Source organism: Engraulis encrasicolus, chromosome 20 (genome assembly GCF_034702125.1).
Source record: "Engraulis encrasicolus isolate BLACKSEA-1 chromosome 20, IST_EnEncr_1.0, whole genome shotgun sequence".
Lineage (NCBI taxonomy): Eukaryota > Metazoa > Chordata > Actinopteri > Clupeiformes > Engraulidae > Engraulis > Engraulis encrasicolus.
The window spans coordinates 38,698,064-38,719,003 of NC_085876.1; the positions used below are offsets into that span (position 1 = coordinate 38,698,064).

Here is a 20,940-nt window from a genome sequence, read left to right on the forward strand (position 1 = left end):
CACTTTTGTTTCATTATTATATTTTATTATACTATATACTGTATTGGGCAGCCATGGTGTTATTGTTAGGGAGTTGGACTGGAGATCTCAGGGTTGCAGGTTCAGTCCCCACCCTCACCAATCCCTGAGGAAGGCACCTAACCCCTCCCTGCTCAATGGACTGTAACCAAAACCCATGTATCTAAATAACTGTAATGTATCTACATAACTGCAATAACTTGCTTCGGATAAAAAGTGTCAGCTAAGTGCAATTTAATATTATCATGATCTTCCTTTTCCATTTCTTCATGTACATAGTAGACATGATACGCCATTGTTACAGACCCGACAGCAGAAGGCAGGCTAGGTTGAGAGGGCCCACCGCTGCAGCACAGCCTGAAGACCCCCCCCCCCCCCCCTCCCTTTGAGGCCACTTAAAAATCATTTACATGCACCATGTGATTCATAGGGGCAGTTGGAGACACTCGCCTCCAAATCGCTTCCAAAACCTGCACTGGTCTGGTTTGGTCCCTGGCTTGTCTTGTACAGAAAATAAAGAAGGGAGCCCTGAGGGCAGGCAGAACGCCATAGCAGTGACTAAAATGAAATAAGAAGAGAGTGCTTGCCGAGGGGTAATACTGATGCAAAAGAAAACACTGACCCCTACAGGACAAAAGCGGAACTGATGAGCCAGCACATCTGGCCTCTGGATTTGGCCCCATGGTACTTGCATTTTACGTTCGCGCCGATCACCATCAATGACAGATTAGGGATTTTTTTCCTTTTTCTACCAAATTGCAAGTTCTTAAAAGAGGTCCCGCTGCAACAACTCCTCAACAACTTTTTGAACTAGCATGATCTGGATAAATAAGAGTCTTCACAGAAATTAACGTTAGTATGCGTGTATACTGCTTTTCCAACAAGGCAACAGGTGCTGGATAAAAAGAATTAAAAAGGCATCCTACAACGTGAGAGAATCTCTGCCCCCTTTCTGCTTCTGGTTTTATTCATCAGAATTGGAATTAAATAGTTTGCGGAGAGTCTCTCTCCCTGTTTAATCTCCACAGAAAACCTGTGGATGATTGCCTGTGGTCTGTAGAGTTAAGATAAGATAAAAATAAACTTTATTGTCTATTTGCACAGAAATTTGTCTTGCATGACACTTCTCCACAATCCACATGTAAACGCACATTAAAAACACACAAAACATAATATAGAGTCTAGTCTGCTTGGTACAGAAGCTGATTAGGGCAGCACAGTACAATAAAAAAATACTAATTAAGTTACTAAGTTAGGTTACTAAAAAAGACGTTACAGGTACTAATAGTTACTAAAAAAAATTAATAAATAAAAAGTAACCTTTCCATAGTAGGAGATGGCCTCTTTGTATTTCTCAATGATGTCCTCCGCGCTCAGGCAGTTCTTGGCACGGCCAATCTCGGTGCTGGTGTCGGCGTTGATTCCATTGGTGGTGAGCGCGCCTGGGTTGAGGAGCAGAGTGGAGGGAGAGAGAACGAGGGAGAAAGAGCGAAAGAAAGAGAAAGAAAGTGAAAGAAACAAAGAGCAAAAGAAAGACAGCAAAAAAGAAAGAAAGAAAGAAAGAAAGAAAGAAAGAAAGAAAGAAAGAAAGAAAGAAAGAGCAGAAAAAAGAAAGAACGAAAGAAAGAAAGAAAGAAAGAAAGAAAGAAAGAAAGAAAGAAAGAAAGAAAGAAAGAAAGAAAGAAAGAAAGAAAGAAAGAAAGAGCAGAAAAAAGAAAGAACAAAATATTCGGGAAGTATTAGAGAAGACAGAAAGGAAAGAGTAATGAAAGGAAGACAAAATGGATGCAAGGGGTGACAGGGTGGCAGAAAAACAGAAAATGATGGACACAAAAGAAGAAAATGAGCACCGACATGGCAAGTGACCGCAAACACTCACAGTGCTCCATTCGGAGTTTAAGTTACCATTCGATTGAGAATTATAATTATTACTACCATGAGTAAACAATGCAAAATCACAGACAAAAAAGAACTAGCGTTCAAAATTAAAACATTTGGCTAAATCACTTCAGAGGAGACAGAGGAAGCAAAAAAAACTGAAAATTGTGTGCCATGCAGGCCTGTGGATTGGTGGGCATTCAAAGCAAACAAAAAAGTGACTAAAAGAAACTCAAAATCATCTGTTAGACAGGTAAAGGGGATCAGATTGGTGAACGCAAGAGGCAGGCTGAACGAAATGTCATTGATATTTATCAGCTCAGGGTACCGTCATGACTCATTCCGTCAAGACATTGACATATTAACACGGAATATACATTTTGAAACAGCACAGAGACAGAGAGGAGTAGGAACTGGTGAGAAGCCATCTCAGTATAGTAAGTTTTATCATTAATCCTTAATGACTAATTTAAAATGTAATATTTCTTTGGAGGAAAACAATGACAGCTCTTCCTTAGCCAATTAGTGAGGCATTTTTAGGGCAGAGCCAATGATTGTGAAGCTGTGGCAGCACAGCGAGCTCCTTCTAGCAGCTCCAAGACTGCCAAAACTTCCAGAACGTTCTCAGCAGACCGTTGAAGATAGCCCACATGGAAGGCTGAGGTTGTCTCTCTACGGTGGCCCAAATAGAACACACTGAGCTGTAATCTTCACGAGTGGGCTATAACTTGGCATCAAGAGAGATCATCTTTTTTTTTGCTAAATACTGAAGGTGACAACAAACACAAATAGGCAGTGCTATATCTGCCCAACATGGACACTTTCAAGTAAAAACCATAATGTTCTTTCTGCTATATAAAGAGCTCTTTTCCAAAATGAGATATGTCCATTTTATATAATGTTGGGAAATCGACATTTTTATATTGGGCATTCCATTGAAATGCATTGCAAAATTCATTTTCACAGAGGTTTTAAAGTATGTTCTCAAAACATTTGAATGGCAGGAATTCACACATAGATGATAGGACCTCTTAACAATCAATTCCAATATTAAAATGCAAAAAGTCAAAAATGGTGGATATAGCGTTTTGGAAAAGAGCTCTTCATTCTCTACCCACACCAGAATCCCATCTCTCATTAGTCACGCCTCAGCAAAGACGGCATTAAAAATGTAAGTGCTCTCATATATCCATGTCCATACATGCGTCATCATAACCATTACGAAACTCCATACCGCACACACATATGCCTTTTTAATGCACATGCATATGTTGGAGGCACATTTCTAACGCCAACCTAGTGACAACTTCCCACTACTACGTATATATGTGTATATATACAGTGAGTCCAATATGTATTTGATCCCTTGCTGATTTTGTTGGTTTGCCTACTAAAGAAGACATGATCAGTCAATAAATGTTATGATAATATGTATTCTAATATGGAGAGACAGAATATCAAAAAGAAAATCCAGAAATTGACTTAAGAGAATATATATTAATTTATTTCCATTTCATCGAGCAAAATAAGTATTTGATCCCCTGCCAACTGATAACAGTTCCGGGCCCACAGACCAGATGGGCACTTCCGATCAACTTGTCATCTGAACTAAAGACACCTGTACATACTAACATGCATAAAAGACACATTGAATCAGCAGAATCAGTCCATAGTATGAGTGAATCAGTCTCACTCCAACCTCACCAGCATGGGAAAGACCAAAGAGCGGTCAAATGATATCAGGGACAAGATTTTAGACCTGAACAAAGATTAAATGGGCTGCAAAGCCACAAGAAAGAGACTGGGCATTAATGATCCAGTTGTTGATGCATTTCTTCCTAAATGTGAGGAATACAAAATGACTATCTGGGGTTCTATACAAGATTTGACCTTTTGTAGGGATTTGATAATCATGAGAACAGAGAGAAAGCACCTTAGACCTGTACGGGATGAACTAGGCAATGATATCAAAGCTACTGGGACCAAAACCACTGAGAAAACTACTGGTAGCACTTAATGCCACAGAGGTTTAAAATCCTGTAGTGCACACATGGTACCTCTACTTCAGAAGGAACCTGTGCAGTCCCACCTGAGGTTCACCAACGGACATCAGACTGGTTTAGGATATGATAAGGAGGTGCTGTAGTCAGATGAAACCAAAATCAAGCTGTTTGGCATTACCTAACACAATTCAATGTGTTTTGAGAAAGAGTACTGCTGCTGTATGATCCCAAGAACACCCTCCTCACCATCATGCATGAAAGTGGTATCAATCATTATGGTTTGAGGGTGTTTGTCTGGCCAAGGCACAGGGCAACTTCACATCGTCAATGAATGGATGGAGGGAGACATGTAATGTGCAATCCTGAGTGCAAACGCCCTTCCCTCCACCACTACACTGAAGGGTGGGCCATTTTTGGATCTCCCAACATGACAATAATACACAACATACAGTCAAAGCAACGAAGGAGTGGCTCAATAAGAAGCATATTAAAGTCGTGGAGTGGCCTACAGTCTCCAAATATTAACCCTATAGTAATTCAATGGAAAGAACTGAACCTCCCATTTGCCAAGCTACAGACCACAAACTGTTAATGTTTTAGAGATAATATGCAAAGAAAAATGGGCAAAAATATTTTCTACTATATGCACAAACATTGTCATCAACTAAAAGAAGCATCTGACCTAAGTGCTAGACAACTAGGGCTTTGCCACAAAGCACTTTATCTTCTTTAGCTGGAGGGGTCAAATACTTATTTGCCTAAATTAAATACAAATAAATTAAAATATATTATTTTATGTTATTTTCTGGAATTTCTTTTTGATACTCTGTCTCTCCATGTTTGAATACATATTATCATAAATTTATAGACTGATCATGTCTTTATTAGTGGGCAAACCGGCAAAATCAGCAAGGGATAAAATACATATTGGACTCACTGTATATATCATATCACCATATCAGCTGTGGCCTAGTGGTTAGGGAGGTGGACTTCATGAGGTTGCAGGTTCATATCCCACCCTAACCAGACCTCCTCCCTAAGCCTCCATCCATGGCTGAACACTGAAGAAAAAAAAATCTTAGCCAGCTTATCACTCTAGTTTCAAGCAAAATGCATCAAGTCGATTTAAGTAAAAAATCATCTACTAACTAGTAGGTTTTGAACTAGAAAGTTTAGACTATTTAGACTTGTTTCAAGACATTTGCCAGTGGGGCAAGTACTTTTTTCTCAATCAGATTTCTTTTACTTGTTACAAGTACAAATACTTCTTGCAAAAAGTAAAGATAACTGACCTAGAAAACATTACTTGCCCCACTGGCAAATGTCTTGAAACAAGTCTAAATAGTCTAAACATTCTAGTTCAAAACCTACTAGTTATTAAGTAATTTTTACTTAAATAAAGATTGACTAGATTTTTTTACTTGAAAATAGAAAAATATGCTTGCTCAGATATTCATTTTTTGCAGTGAACTGTCCATGAGCTAGGCACCTAAACCCACATTGCTGTAACCAATACCCTGAACATAAATAGTAACAAAGTCGTTTTGGATAAATCCGCCATCTAAGAGTAATGTCAGAATAATATCATCAAATAATCACTTTCTCGGGACGCCGTGGCTCTGTGGGCTAAGGAGCAGTTACATTAAACCAGGGACCAGGGTTCGAATCTGAACGGAAGACACTTCCAGATTTCTCCCTCTCACTCTTTTTCTCCTTTTCTTGCTCTTTTTCTCTCTCTCTCTTTCTCTCTCTCTCTCTCTCTCTCTCTCTTTTTCTCTCTCTCTATCTCTTTTTCTCTCTCTCTCCCTCTCTCTCTCTCTCTCTCTCTCTCTCTCTCTCTCTCTCTCTCTCTCTCTCTCTCTCTCTCTCTCTCTCTCTCTCTCTCTCTCTCTCTCTCTCTCTCTCTCTCTCTCTCTCTCTCTCTCTCTCTCTCTCTCTCTCTCTCTCTCTTTTTCTCTCTCTCTTTTTCTCTCTCTCTCTCTCTCTCTCAATAAAAAAAATCATCCAATCCTGAATGTGTTTACTCTGAGTGATCAGGAGCATGCCCACAGTCAAAACTGAGGCTATCCGTCCTCACTTTCCCTCACCAAGGCCACACAGCAGCACCAGGCAGCCGAGACTGCCACAAGCCCCCTCTGAAAAATGAGAAACGACTTGGACGGCTCTGAATCTCACTAAGTATTCACAACAGAATATATATACTCCCGCCCGCCTGCCGGTCGGATAGCTGACTGGTGGGTACCGGCGTCTCAGCACACGCGGTGCCAAACAGCACTCGACAGATTGGGCTCCACAAAAAAAAAAAAAAAACGAAACTTTTTTTAGAAATGCCTCTCGGCCAATCTGCCTCAAAATATACAACATTCAAACTGGCACCGCGGCTCTTAGCAACAGCAGCCCCCTCGGTCCATAGCAACAGGGCTCTCGTTATGACACAGCATATGAAGACGAGAGCCCAAATGTTAAAGTCTGCCATTTGCCGATTATAGTGGAGCAATCGCCCACGCGCTGTTCCCCTGCGTCCCAACATCAAGAGTTGCCATATGAGCAGATAAGAGGTGGGGGGAAAGCCTGCTAATTGCATTTATATGTACATAAACTATATATAAGTATACATAATATACCCACACAGCATATGATTCAAATATACAGTACATTGATCACTGGGGCACCAGTTGGGCTTCCTCTTGGCATGAATGAGGCATGAATGCAACTTCGTTGTGTGTGCACCGTGTACTTGGTGCAGTCACCATAACAAAGACACATTCTGTACACACTCTGTAACAGTGTGCAAAAAAAGTGTCTTAATAAAAGTGTGTGAATTTGACTCCAAGGGAATCTAGGTCCGTACGGGCCCCTGTGAGGCTTTAATGTCCATGGCTGCCGAGACGAGAGCAGAATAACTATTTGTTGTTAAACTCTGCCACCTGGTGGTAAAACAGAACCAGAGACGATTGATTTCAAGGATGAGACGGTACATAAAGAGTTTCTTCTGGAATGAATATGATGAAAGGTTCTACGGTGCTATGGCAGCCATGCCCGTTGAGGAGACTTTAGGGCAGGGGTCCCCAAACTAAGGCCCGGGGGCCGGATGCGGCCCTCCATGCCCCTTTGACCGGCCCTCCACCTGTCTACACCTCACCATTTGAACTGGCCCAAAGAAGCAATCCTCACAGGGAAAATCAATGATAAAAAAATACTTCTTAAATATTTGATTTTGTTCATCTACAGGCCTTCCTACAGTTTACTATTCACTAACCTAGTGTGAATCACCAGAAGTTTCTTGTCTTGATAGTTTCTCATCTCACTGTAATACAATAGAAATGGTAGGCCTGTTTATATCACTCATAAACTGTCAATCACCATATTTTTCTAACCTTTCCTTGCAATTTTTACATGGTTTTTAGAAATTAAAAGGAATACTTGTGGTATTTCAAATTGAAAAACATGTGAAGCACTCACTTCTTTTGTAAATCACTTGTAATGATGAACTATTTTGTGCTGTAAATTATGGCTATAACAGGCAATGGCCTAGTATACAGACCCCATGATTGATCCCGGCCCCTGATCACAGTCAGGAATGATAATGTGGCCTCCAGAGAAAAACGCCTGGGCACCCCTGCTTTAGGGGAATGAATGGAGTTCTGTGGGACCGGTTTTGATCACACTTGGTGGAGGAATCCAACCACTTTATTTTGAAGAAGGCTTGCGCCGAAACGCGTGGGTCTCTGATCCCATGTTTTTAAACTTATTAGCCATGTTTCAATAAAGACTTTTTAATATTTTTCCACAAGAAGAGTGCCTTGGACTCCCTTTGTTGACAAGATACCACTTTATTTTAGGTTTACCTAATCAGTAATCTTTGGGCAAGTCAAGGACAGAGTAGTTTATCTATCATAACTCCCTGCAGAGCTCATTACAACCTGCAGATTTACATCTGGCTGGATGGATCACATTTCCTTTTGTCAGGGGTCCTTACTTTCTGAACCTGTCATTGACACCTTTAGCCTGACTCTCGCCAGACCGGGTAGAAATGGAGGTCATACACACACACACACACACAAACCATCAGACACATGCACAAGGAAAACACATACACAAAATAAAAACACGAAAAAGGGAGTGTGTGAAGGGGGGTGGGGGGGGGGCAGAAGCAAGAAGAAGCAGGAGTCAAGCGACACTACGGGCCCGCACGTTACCATACCTGGATCAATGAGAACCTCCTGAGCTCCTGGAGACACAAAACAGGCAGAGAGAGAGAGAGAGAGAGAGAGAGAGAGAGAGAGAGAGAGAGAGAGAGAGAGAGAGAGAGAGAGAGAGAGAGAGAGAGAGAGAGTGGGGAGGATGAAGAGACGTAAAGGAGAGGGAACAAGAAGAAGGGAAAAAAGAGAGCAAGAAAAGGAGAGAGAGAGAGAGAGAGAGAGAGAGAGAGAGAGAGAGAGAGAGAGAGAGAGAGAGAGAGAGAGAGAGAGAAAGAGAAAGAGAAAGAGAAAGAGAAAGAGAGTGTAAGAGCACAAGAGCGAATGAATGAAGAGGAAGAGAGAGTGAGAAAAACGGAGTAAAAGCGAGAAAAGAAAAAGAAAAGGAGGAGAGAGAGAGAGAGAGAGAGAGAGAGAGAGAGAGAGAGAGAGAGAGAGAGAGAGAGAGAGAAGGAGAAAGATGTAGAGAAAGAGAAAGAGAGACAAATGCACATTGACTCCTGAGTACACAGCGTTAGCATTTTACATGAGCAGATGTTAGTGCTGGTCTGACCTCTCAGTGCTGCTACAAGACACCAAAATATTCTTTTCAGTTCTACTGCTCTACAACAAAATGTTCATCTGAAAGAATCTGATGTACAACATGGGAATGAATTGTGTCCATTTCCTACTTGAGTTTGTGTTCTGAAACCCTGACCATCATATCCCACTAAAATCATCAATGATAGTGAGTTGAATATTAGGTTGTCAGTAGTTTGATTAGGATTAAGCAGTTGTTTAACAGAGTCTGCATTGCATTCTAGTTCGGCCGCAGAATTTTGACAGATCTGAACTAGAATATTACAACAATTAGGTTTTTTTATTGTCAATTTAGGCAGTAGCAGCACATTGAGGTCCATCTAGGTTTCCAGACACAGGAGGAACATTGTTCAGGTTTCAAAACAGTGCTGCAAGTTAAAAGCATGCAAGCTCTGCAGAATTAATTCTCTAGGCATCCATGTTAGCTTAAGAATCTTAAATCCCATACCAAAATAGCGTTACATTCAGCGCCATTACACAAACAAAGCCGTTAGTACTAAACATCCTGAAATGTGAGGCAAAACAGTTAAAATGGAACACACCCAAATCAAACATCAACTTCGTTACTATGGTTAAAGTTAGCCAACGTGCTAATCGTTGTTAGTATCCTAAGTAACTCATATGAATTAGCATCACATTCTTGTTATATGAATTAGCATATGAATTAGAATCACATTCTTGTTAATTCTTCATGGGAATAAAAATGTGCTTTGATTGACTAAATAGGACTCAATGTTAGTACTTGGTGAGTGATTAAAAATCCCTTTTTCTCAATTAAAGAATGGCTCAGGCTGGGTAAAGCTTCAGGCAATTGATAAAAATAAATGAGGAGCAAAAAAGCATGTGTAGGAGCCTGGTAAGGGGTGGGAGTTAGTGTGGCTGGTGGACTGGCAGAGGCACAGCAGCAGGAAGCTAGCCTGTGTTAACCTTAACTAAGTCCTGGATATGCACGCACGCGTGTGCACACACACACACAGGCAAATATGCACACACGCACACGCACACGCACACACGCAGGCAAATATGCACACGCGCACAGCCGCACGCACGCACACACGCACGCCTCACAGTTGCTGTCATGACCATTATTCATCACCAAAAACAGCTGATGATCAGTCACATCATGCTGAAAGCTTGAATTATTTCATACGCGGACTGCAAACATGAATGAGCATGGGGGACGTCAACTCAAAGGGGCTGTACAACAAACAAAACGATTCAACACTCCTCTCGTCATCTCTTCCTATCTTAACAGAGGAAACATTTGAACTTACTAAACGTATTGACCTACAGTATCAAATGTGTTCAATTTATCCTGAATCCATGACACTTAAAAAAAAAAAGCCTCCATCGCCACAGCAGCGTCAGAGATGAACGCCACGTCACATCTGCATTCACCAGGTGTGGAGGCACACACTGCACGCTGAGCAGACTTACATGCACAGAATATTGTCGGTGTACGACAAGAAGGAGAAGGATACAGCCGAGAGGAGGCTGCGTTTAGTTTCCATTGAGAGGGCATTAGTCCATTTTATTTTTTAATACTAAGGGGGGCATTGCCAGGCTTATGATGAGTTCAAGGGGGTGTTGGGAGGCTTACAATGAGGTCCAGGGGCGTTGGAAGGCTTACGATGAGGTCAAGAGGGCGTTGGGAGTGTTATGATGAGGTTCAGGGGGCGTTAATTAAAAAAAAAATGTTTAGAACCGCTGTGCTACCGGAATATTGCCAGAACACAAACACTTTCGGCTTACAAGAGTTAACCATGAGTGACTCTTTTTTTTTTTTTTTGCAAGGGTTGGGAAATGACCCCGGCCGGACTCGAACCGGGGTCCCCATGGGCATGCAAGCCCAAGTGTGGGGGGCTTAGCGCGCTGCGCCACAGCGCCCCTCCATGAGTGACTCTTGCCCAATAGGAATACTGCCCGCATTCCGCTTAAAATCAGAATATTCCTTGCATGTAACTGTGCTCAGTGGTGCACACAGTCCACCACAGCCACCACCATCCTCCACGCCTTACCTGGCCGGTGCCTCTTCCCGGCGTCTGCTGCCTGTGAGAGGCTGGGCTTGCGGGCTGCGGACTTCCCAGCCGTGCCCCCGGGGTAGTGGAAGATGACGGACGCCGAGCACAGGCCCTCCAGAGCCGCTGAAATCACACAAGAGGAATGCATCACTTTTGCTGAACAATTTGGTTCAAAGCAACTTACAAAATACGTAATGGCAACATACAATGTGTGGAGATACTGTAGAAATAATAATCTCGGATCTCTCTCTCCTTCCGCGAAAGCCCATTGTAAACTTGATCTACTTGTCGTGGTCTCGTTGTTTAATGAATTAGTTTTAATTAATTTCCTTAACAGATACGCAGCAAATGATATAACATTCAGCAGGCTAAATACATACTATCACAGGCAGACAGAGCCAGATATGGAGACCAAGGCCGTAGCTAGGGTTTTGAATTTAGGGAGGTCCATGATGTACGCGCACGGGCGCGCCGAACATTTTTACTATTACTGGAATAAACTAACATCTACTGGTCTGACCAAGTAGAGAGAAGTATGGTGTAGATTTCCAAAACATTTTGAGTAGGCATACTCAGAAATTGATGATGGTGATGAATGGGAAACACTTCAAAAAAATATAGGCCTACTTTCCCTGAAAAGTTAGGGAGGTCCGGACCTCAATGCTGGCTACGGCCATGATGGAGACAATCAGACAGACAAACAGACAGACAGACACTGCCACACTTCCAGTCAGACAGGCCATAACATATTGTTTCACCTCTCAGCCACATAAAGTCTTTTGACGGACCATATGCTGCCACACAGGCAGGCTGACGACAATAGGACAGCAGGGCTTGAGACTGGGTAATATATCAAATTTATATCGCCATATCAATATTGCGGTCAAACAATATCAATTTTCATAATATCGAGTTGAAACACTTTTTTTGTCATAGCAGACTGCAGACTTGCTACCTAACACTCATGCAGAACGCCACTGTATGTTTCTCTAGGACAATCCACTCACACTGCTAAAGGGAGGGAAGATTGTGAATTGTTTGGCACAATTGTTTTTTTTTTAAATTGTGATATCAATATTGACTGAAACAATCGTGATATTGATTTTTCCCATAATTGAGAAGCGCTGGCTGTTATAATACACTCACGATTTGGTTCGTATTACAATCTTTGACCTGCGGTTCAATACACATCGTGATTTCCTAAATGTATCTTTTTTTCACAAAAAAAACTACTATTACTGATTGAGCAGGTTACAAGTCGCTAGAAAGTATTTCAAAACTGTTTAAAAAATAATAATGAGGAGGATTTCAAACTTGAAAGCACCATCACATCATATCATGTGGTTGTCTTCTGTTCTGCACCAAAGGGTAACAGAAGTTTGAAAAAGTGTATCACGATACTGCCTTCTTGCATCGCGATACAGTATCGTGACTGAGTATTACTGACAGATATGGACAATGCCACACTACAAGTCAGACAGACCGCAGACAGACAGACCCTGCCTTAGCTCCCAGCCACAAAAAGTCATTGATGGACCATGTGCTGTCACACAGGTATACAGACAATGACAGAGAAAGACAGACAGACACGGATACTGACTGACAGACAGACAGCATATAATTACCTCCCAGCCACAGGAAGTCGTTGACGGAGCGCAGGAGCTCCACGGCCATGTGATAGTGCACCAGGGCGTCCTGCAACATGCCTGCCTGCAAACACAGGTCCCCGACGTGCTTCCTCATGCGGCCCTGGCAGCGCTTCTTATAGTGCCTGTCGAGCAAAGGAGAAAAGGGAGAACCAACGATAAGTGTCCAAATTAAAGCAGACATATTAAACCTCTACATACTTATGTATTACACTCAATATGTCTAACTGTTTAACTCAACGCTTTAGATTTTCTTTTGCCTTTAGACATGTAGGGTGATATCAGGTTTTGATATCACCCTACATATCTTAAGGCAAAAGAAAATCTAAAGCGTTGACTCTACATAAACTGTTACGTTCTAACATTGCTCTTTGCGCCAAGGTTAATTAAACTAAGGATGCATCAATGCTTCAGTAATAATCACGTGATACTGCTCATACCTTGTGATGGGCAACCTGGATACATTAGTTTACAATTCAGGGGTGCATTTCTGGAAAGCATAGTTGTTAGCAGTTAGTTGGTAGTTGGTAGTTGGTAGTCGTCAATGGGAAATTGCATTGCAACCAACAAAGTAGCTAACATAGTTATCAACTACGCTTTCCAGAAATGCACCCCTGAGACACATACAGTATTCCAAATGACCACGTTTCACCGGTCCAATTCCTTCAACCTGCCAATCAACAGGTTGAAAATGGGCAGGTAAACCATGTCATTTAGAATATATGGCATTGAATTGTGACTAATAAATCCAGGTTGCCCATCATTGCTTACTGCTTATACTGCAAGAAATCTACATGGGCAGCTGCATGTGAGGCTCAATTTTGTATGAACAAAATAAATATATCACAATATTGAACCTAAAATAATATAGTACGTCATGTAAATCAGAGTGTCTCAGAACAGAACGGATGATGGCTTCCTGCTTTTATCTGTTCCTCAAAAATAAAACTGGGCTGAGTCCCCGCTGTCGTTTGGTCTTATCTTACCAGCTCCAGGTTGGCCACAGCGGGCTCTGCTGCAAAAAGCAATCTGATCAATCCAGCAAGTGCACACAAAAGCACAGGGAACAGCACAAGGCAACAAAAAAACACTTCCTGGTAAAAGGGCAGCCACAAAACAAGGACAAAAGGCCTACCGTCTACATTTTGTTTCTTTTTACAAAACAACGAAACACGAACACAAGAGGATTGAACGGAGGAAAAGAATTTTAGAAAAGGACAAGATGATGAATGGAGAGGGAGAACATAAAGGGAGCGTCTGTGAGAAGATTCCTTTTTTAATACCTCCTAAAAGACTGTGGGGTGGTCAAGTGCCCTCATCATCATCATCGTCATCATCATCATCATCATCACGATCCCCATCATCAAAATACAGCCAGCAGCTGAATATGTTAAGCACAAAGACCATTGACGCCAAGACAGCTTTCTCATGGTATAAATGTGTAGCAAATACAGCCCTGGGCGCCATTCCAGTGGGAGAAATGACGAGCGATACATCAGGCTTTGATCTTGCAGCGAAGGTGGTCACGTTGGGTTCTTTCCGATATGCGGACTCCCGTCCTCCCTTGCTCACTTGCCTCCTTGTGGCCTTGTGATGACGTCACTGACAACAGAATTGTATTTCAATATCTCACAAAAGCTCAATTCTAATGTCAATTTCTCATTTGCAATCGGGATGGTGAATGAAAAACAGTCTCACAAAAGTTGTTGTGGCTATGCTGACAGCAGGGAAACGCTTTTGTTTTCTACACGGAGGCAGGGCATCAGCAAAACGTGAGGCTACAAGCACTGGTCAAGGACAGGAGTCTGCATATTGGAAAGCACTCGTTGTAATGGTCTGGGCCCACCCATACTTCCTCTAACTAGGGATGCACCGATACACATTTTTTCACTTCCGATCCGATCCCGATATCTAAATTTGGATATCTGCCGATACCGATACTACTCCGATCCAATACCAAAACCACATATATGCAGGGATTTTAACTTCAGGTAGGCCGAAGATGACTATTTGGTCAGAAAAGGAAGTCAGAAGAACAGGAAACCAATTCATAAGTGAAAGTATCAAGTAAAAAAGTAACAATCCCATCCTGAAAACTAATATGCAAGTGTTATGACTTCAAATTAATATTACACCTGGCTCAATATCAGTCCTTTGGAAATTCCGATACTTTGGGAAAATTCCGATCCGATCCGATCTCTTAATATATGTTGATATCTGAACCCGATACCGATACACCGATACCGATATCCCATCCCTACCTCTAACACTGTTAGAAATTTCACTAGTCAAGTTTGTCTGGCCAAGCCTACCATCTCTGATATTTTAAGTCTTCCCAGGATTGAGAACCAATTCAGCTTGAGCATTTCCAATGGCTCAATCAGGCATGTTGAAAGCCATGGCGTCCTAGTTAATGACACCCTCTGAGGAAATGGGTTTACAAGACCAGAACTCGCTGAATTACGTTAAGTTGCGATAGGCTGGCTAGGTCACATGGTTCATGAAATTAAAAGAATTTAAATCATTAGTTTATTACTTCTTGGTCACCATAACCCAGCACCACTTTTTAATATGTATATAATTTAGGGGCTTTTATGCCTTTATTTGATAGGACAGTCTGAGATGGTGACAGGAAGCGAGTGGGGCAGAGAGATGGGGTGAGATCGGGAAATGACCCCTGCCGGACTCGAACCAGGGTCCCCCTTGGGCATGCAAGCCCAAATGTGGGGGGCTTAGCGCGCTGCGCCACAGCGCCCCCGCCACCACTTTTTAAACACAGCTACAGGACTGAGGTGTGATCTGCTACCAGTCACAACAATACCCCCAAAATGGCGCCCAATGATGTCTCTCCTACAACAACACGTCCAACTTCCTTATTGGCTATGAGTGCGTCTTAATATGCGACCTTGCCTCCTCCACTTGCGCTTGTCTCCTCGTCCCGCCTCCTGGCCCCTCCTCCGTGGAGAAAACGATAAAGTTTCCCAGTTGTCAGCCTAGCCACAACAACTTTTGAGGGACTGTTTTTCATTCACCATCCCAATTGCAAGTGAGAAAAAGACTGTACAATTGAGCTTTTGAAAGATATTGAAATATAATGCTGTTGTCAGTGATGTCATCATGACGAGAAGCAAGTGGAGGAGGCAAGTGGAGGAGGCAAGGTCGCATATTAAGATGCACTCTATCCATTATCCAGCTACTAGTCTACCTTAGCATCAAGGCTCTTTGGTGCAGCAGGACCTCTGAGTACATGGATGCCATATCCCCAATTCATGCAGGCAATGATGAGTGAATGAGCCAGCCTGAAGCTTAAGCGGCCACAGCTATGAATTCAACTGTATGAAATCCATGTAATCGGGGCGGGCTGGAGATTACATTCAATACTGATTTGTCACTAGTCTGGAGTCCTGCAGCTAGTAGAAAGGACACTTGACCCTCCAAGTCTCCAGAATTTCTAAAGGAGAACCTGAGTGTTGCGAACCAGGCCAATGAAAAAGGGCATATATGCATGTCCAAAATATCCTATGTCCGTCACCTTTACCCGCGCCTTCTATAGGAGCTCTTTTGTGTTTTGATGGAGGTATGAGCATCCACCAAAATATCCTACGTCGGTTCCCCTTTACCCAAGACTTTTTTAGGAGCCTTTTTGTGCTTTCCATCCATCCTCAGCATAAAAGAGGTAGGCTCAAGAGAAGTAAGGTAATTTCATTTTTGTCTTTTTCGACTTTGTATTTTTAGTGTGAGAGGGGGGCAGGAAGCGAATGGGGAGAGAGATGGGGAGGGGTCGGCAAAAGGACCCCTGCCAGGAATCGAACCCGGGTCAGCCGCATGGTAGACGAGTGCCCTACCGGTTTGCCACGGCAGGGCCAAGGTCATTTCATTTCTACAACAGGAGACGGTTCGTAACGAGTGTGACGTAAAGTCCTAAACTGCATGTTTTGTATAGGAGACTTCCAGGTGTTTTGAATGGAAGGAATTCAATGGGAATGGGAATTCAATGGGTTTTAAGTCATGCCCATTTAGGAGACTCAGGCTATGTCTCAAATGACACACTTTTGTCAGTGCACTGACAGTCAGTGCAGAGTGCACACAGTGCACTGAGGTCTTTAGTGCATAGTGTCGTGGGAAAAAATGAGCACTATGCACTGTGCCCTCGCTGGAAGTGACAGCTGAGCATGGCATTAGCTCGCCAAAATATGAGTTGGCTACTGTTTACAATGCACAGCGTCTGGTGCTTCCATTTCCATGTCCTTCACTCCAAAGGACAACAATCACACATACAATATTTTGGTTGCCATGAAAAGGTTGGTGTCCCATCAACATTACTTACAGAATTAGGAGACTGTTGACCAAACTCTTCTACTGAACTGAATGCCACATTTCCTCCGTGTCATTGTCAACATGGACGCGGTTTAGTGCATGCAGTGTCCATCATTCTATGGCTGAATCTCAAATGGTGCACTTGTGCACTTTAGTGTTCATGTTTCAGTGCGTATGCCGTATTAGTTACGCACTGAAACATAGTGCCCGAAGTGCACAAGTGCGCCATTTGAGATCCAGCCAAGCACTGCATTTTTCCGCCATTGATAGGGGATCATCCTGGCACTTTCAGTGCACTGGCTCAACTGAAATTTTCAGCGTGAGCGCCCTAGGCACTGAAAAACAGTGCCCGAAGTGCACAAGTGTGGCATTTGAGACACAGCCTCAGTTTGGTCTCACTTTTGTTGCAATGGTGACGCCCCGCATAATTTAGCTAGGTTAACATGCTGACAATCTTTGCTTCTACTCGTCTACATCTGTTTTCTGGTTTTCAGATAAAAGGGTCTAAGACCAGGGAGAAGGGCAAAATACTGGAGGGGAGGAGGAGAAAGAGAGAAGGTTCAGAAGCTGCTGGGATTGCCTGATGGGAGCTAAAAAAGACAAAAAATAAAAAAGCAACATACAAAAAAAACAACATCTCACCTTTTCACACCCAACAATAAACTCACAGGACAGTATGGTTGAAAAAAAAACAGAAGAAAAGATAAATAAAGCAAAGCAAATCCATGAAACAGATGACCAAACAAACGACCAAAAGTGAGAAAAGAAATAAAAAGTTAACACACATGAGACAGGAGAGGAAAATCAGGCAAGGTCATTCCTATCTGAAGTTTACATCATGAGAATCTGAACGCAACAAAAACACAAACACTAACAAAAACGCACGCCCTCTGTTTTTAAACCAAGAGATGTATGACATCACATCTCTAGAAGAGGTTAAAATGCCACATACATCTACAAAGTTTAGAGATTTCAGTAAATGTAGGCCATTACACTTGTTGGATACTACTTCTCTGTATAAGAATGATCATTGAACTTATCTACTACACCACTGTAAGAGTTCACATGGCAACTCCTAGGGAGAAAACAGCATGGACAACACCGCCCAAGAATTCAAGAATTCATCACCCACCACCACCACCACCACCGTGACCTACTCACCTACTATCCGTGTCCAAACCCACAAAGTCCTTCTTCTCAAAGGGCACGCAGAGGAGCGGTATCTTGTCCCCGGACTTATCCGTGGCCCGGTCCAGCCGCTTGGACTCCAGGACGATGAAGATGGACTCCACGAAGTCCTCCACGCGCCGCTCCACGTCGGGGCAGTCGTCATAGCTGGAGTAGAAGGCCACGTCGGTGCGCTGCTGCTCGGCGATCTCGCCGGCCAGGCCGAACACCAGCAGGCGGGAGTCGTAGAGCGTGGCGCCGTACACCTCCTTCTGGCCGTGGAAGCGGTCCGAGGTCTGCGGCCACTCCTTGGCCGAGGCGCAGCTGGTCACGGCCACCAGGCCCACCACCTTGCGGTGCGTCTGGAAGTCGCCCCACTCGTTGTTGTCGGGCGGGTAGTGGTGGCGGTAGCGGATGTAGAGCTGGCGCTGCGAGTCGCGCACGCTCACCTGCGGGGAAACAGGATCAAAGTCAACGTTAACTTTAGTATCCGAGATGGGAAATTCAAATGGTCAACGTGCGTATAAGTAGCCTACAGTACAAAACATTCAGACAGGGTAGACAAGACTTTAAAAACAGATAAATAAAGTAAAACTATTTTAATTACCCCCCACCCCTCCATACCACTCGAGCTCCTTTCCACACAGACTGTTGTATACTAAGAAGCTGGTTCAGTAGTTAAACAGTGCAAGTTAACCTTAAGGTAGAGGTAAAACATCTAATAGAAGAGCCTGGAGTGTACAGTTTCAATGAATCCTGGAGGTATATCTATTAGCAGGTTTACCACTTCCTGTGGGTTACACCTAAGCCTGTTGTTAGTATACCCCACTGGAGTCAAAATTCAAAGTCAGTGGGTGCATATCAATTATTGATATCCCTTGTCCAGTTGCGTCTTCCAGTCTACTACAGCCTCATGACATGAGGCTCGGCATCATCGAGGAGGTCTCAAATCATTAAAAAGGGCCTTGCCGTGGCCCAGACGGTAGGGCACTGCACTGTCATGCCGGGGACCCGGGTTCAAATCCAGCCCGTGGTCATTTCCCGATCCTTCCCCATCTCTCTCTCCCACTCACTTCCTACCACCCTCTCACACTGTCCTATCAAATAATCCTGTCAAATAAAATCCCCCACAAAAAATATGTTGTTGTTGTTTTTTTTTAACGATGAGAATGGAGGCGCTGTTGATGATAATGGATTCCTCCATCCTCTCCTAATTCCTTCTTTGTTCCGTGCATAAAAGCTTTTCCATTCACGATAGTCACATGTTTGCGGTACTGACCATCCCCCACATACCTAGACTAACACATGAAGCATTAATTGGCCTCCCTTTCTCTTTTTTGGGTGGGGCTTTCCAAGCCTGTATTCATGTTTTATATGACAGGACAGAGAAGTAGAGGCAGGAAGCAAGTTGAGAGAGAGAGACGGGGAAGGGCTGGCAAAGGACCCAGGCCGGGAATCAAATCGCACCTGGGTCGGCCAAGTAGTAGACGAGTGCCCTACCATTAAGCCACGGTAGCCTAGCCTAGCCTCCCCTTCTCACCTGGTTGACGCTGGCGATGCGTTTGTAGATGCGGAAGAACTGCTCCTCCGGCACGATGCCGACCGGCTGCACCACCACCAACACCGTCTGGTGGTCCTCAGCACACTGCATGTAGTCGGGCACGCTCATGGCTGCTTCTCATGGGCCGCCACTGCAAGCAGGGCAGTGGAATAAGTGATGGGCAAAATGTGGATGCATTAGTTACAATTGAAGAGCTCTTTTCCAAAATGAGACATATCCATTTTATAGAATGTTGGGAAATTTACATTTTTGTACTGGCCGTTCCATTGAATTGCATTGCAAAATGCATTTTATAGAGGTGTAAAAAGTATGTTATCCAAACATTTGAATGGCAAGGATTCACACATAGATGATAGGACTTCTTAGCAGTCAATTACAATATTAAAAAGCAAAAGCAAAAATGGTGGATATAGCATTTTGGAAAAGAAGTCTTCAATTAGGGGTGTAAATAATGATCGATATGCATCGATCCTTCATCGACCATTGACAATCAAATCGTATCGTGGGGCATTCTTATAAAAAATAATCCTATCGATGGCCAAATGTCCTTGCTCCATAATACGTATAATAGAAGTGGAAAAGTAATTAGACAAAAATAATTGAATCGTATCATATCGTGGGCCATCGAAAATAATCGAATCGCTGCTTTAACAAATCTGTGTGTGTGTGTGTGTGTGTGTGTGTGTGTGTGTGTGTGTGTGTGTGTGTGTGTGTGTGTGTGTGTGTGTGTGTGTGTGTGTGTGTGTGTGTGTGTGTGTGTGTGTGTGGATAATGGAGGAGGTACGCTTCACTGTACGCTGATTGTTAGGTAAAAAGTGAATGGGTTTAATGGATATTTGCATGCATGCACAGTTTGCACGAGGTTAGAGTTGGTCGACAGACTCTTTACAGACTTGAACACAAAGGAATAAACCTGAAATCCTTACCTAAAAGTGGTTGTTTAAGAACACAGCAAAGTGAGGCTCCTTGTGGCTATGCAACCAACTGCAATAGAACAGTAGTAAACACAGTTAAAAACGGTTCACTTGAATAACTAGCACACTCTGATGAAAACCCAGCTATAACCACATAGCCCTAACGTTTGAGAATCACAGCATTGCATTATCACCTTGCTTTGCTATGCAACCATACACAAATTACAGCAGTGAGTAGAGTAGTTCTAGATGAGCATCAAAAGCCTGAATCTGAGAACCCCTCCATACAACTTCAGCAACCTTCCTCTGTCATCACAACAGCGTCTGCCGACGCGAGTGTCGGAATGCAAATAAAGTAATCTAGCAAAACGTGCTCAAACGACTATTCATCTATTAATAAACACAGACATTTGTTAACTCAGCTGTTCACACAGCTAACATATCCAGGTGTTAGCATGCTAGTTCCGTATGGGTATAATGCGATACACTGGTTAGGCTACCCAAATAAATGGTACCACCATACCAAAACAAACGAATAAACCTTTTTGAGAGGAAAACATATTATCAGGTGAGGACGGAGGGCATGAATTCACCAAACTGTCAGACAAGAACAGGTGTAACGTGCAACCATACGCAT

General features: G+C 43.0%; 1 protein-coding gene across 1 annotated transcript in view; it reads right to left on the bottom strand.

The window, feature by feature from the left end:
- trappc9 (trafficking protein particle complex subunit 9) overlaps positions 1–20,940 on the bottom strand; it is a 356,695-nt gene that overhangs the window by 335,541 nt on the left and 214 nt on the right. Inside the window, exons 2-8 of the mRNA XM_063185055.1 lie at positions 20,316–20,373; positions 19,369–19,519; positions 17,823–18,277; positions 12,324–12,469; positions 10,696–10,821; positions 8,104–8,130; positions 1,339–1,460 (exon numbers count right to left, since the gene is read on the bottom strand). Coding sequence (XP_063041125.1) covers positions 1,339–1,460; positions 8,104–8,130; positions 10,696–10,821; positions 12,324–12,469; positions 17,823–18,277; positions 19,369–19,497 — 1,005 coding nt within the window. The 5' untranslated portion in view covers positions 19,498–19,519; positions 20,316–20,373. The remainder of the gene's footprint in view (positions 1–1,338; positions 1,461–8,103; positions 8,131–10,695; positions 10,822–12,323; positions 12,470–17,822; positions 18,278–19,368; positions 19,520–20,315; positions 20,374–20,940) is intronic.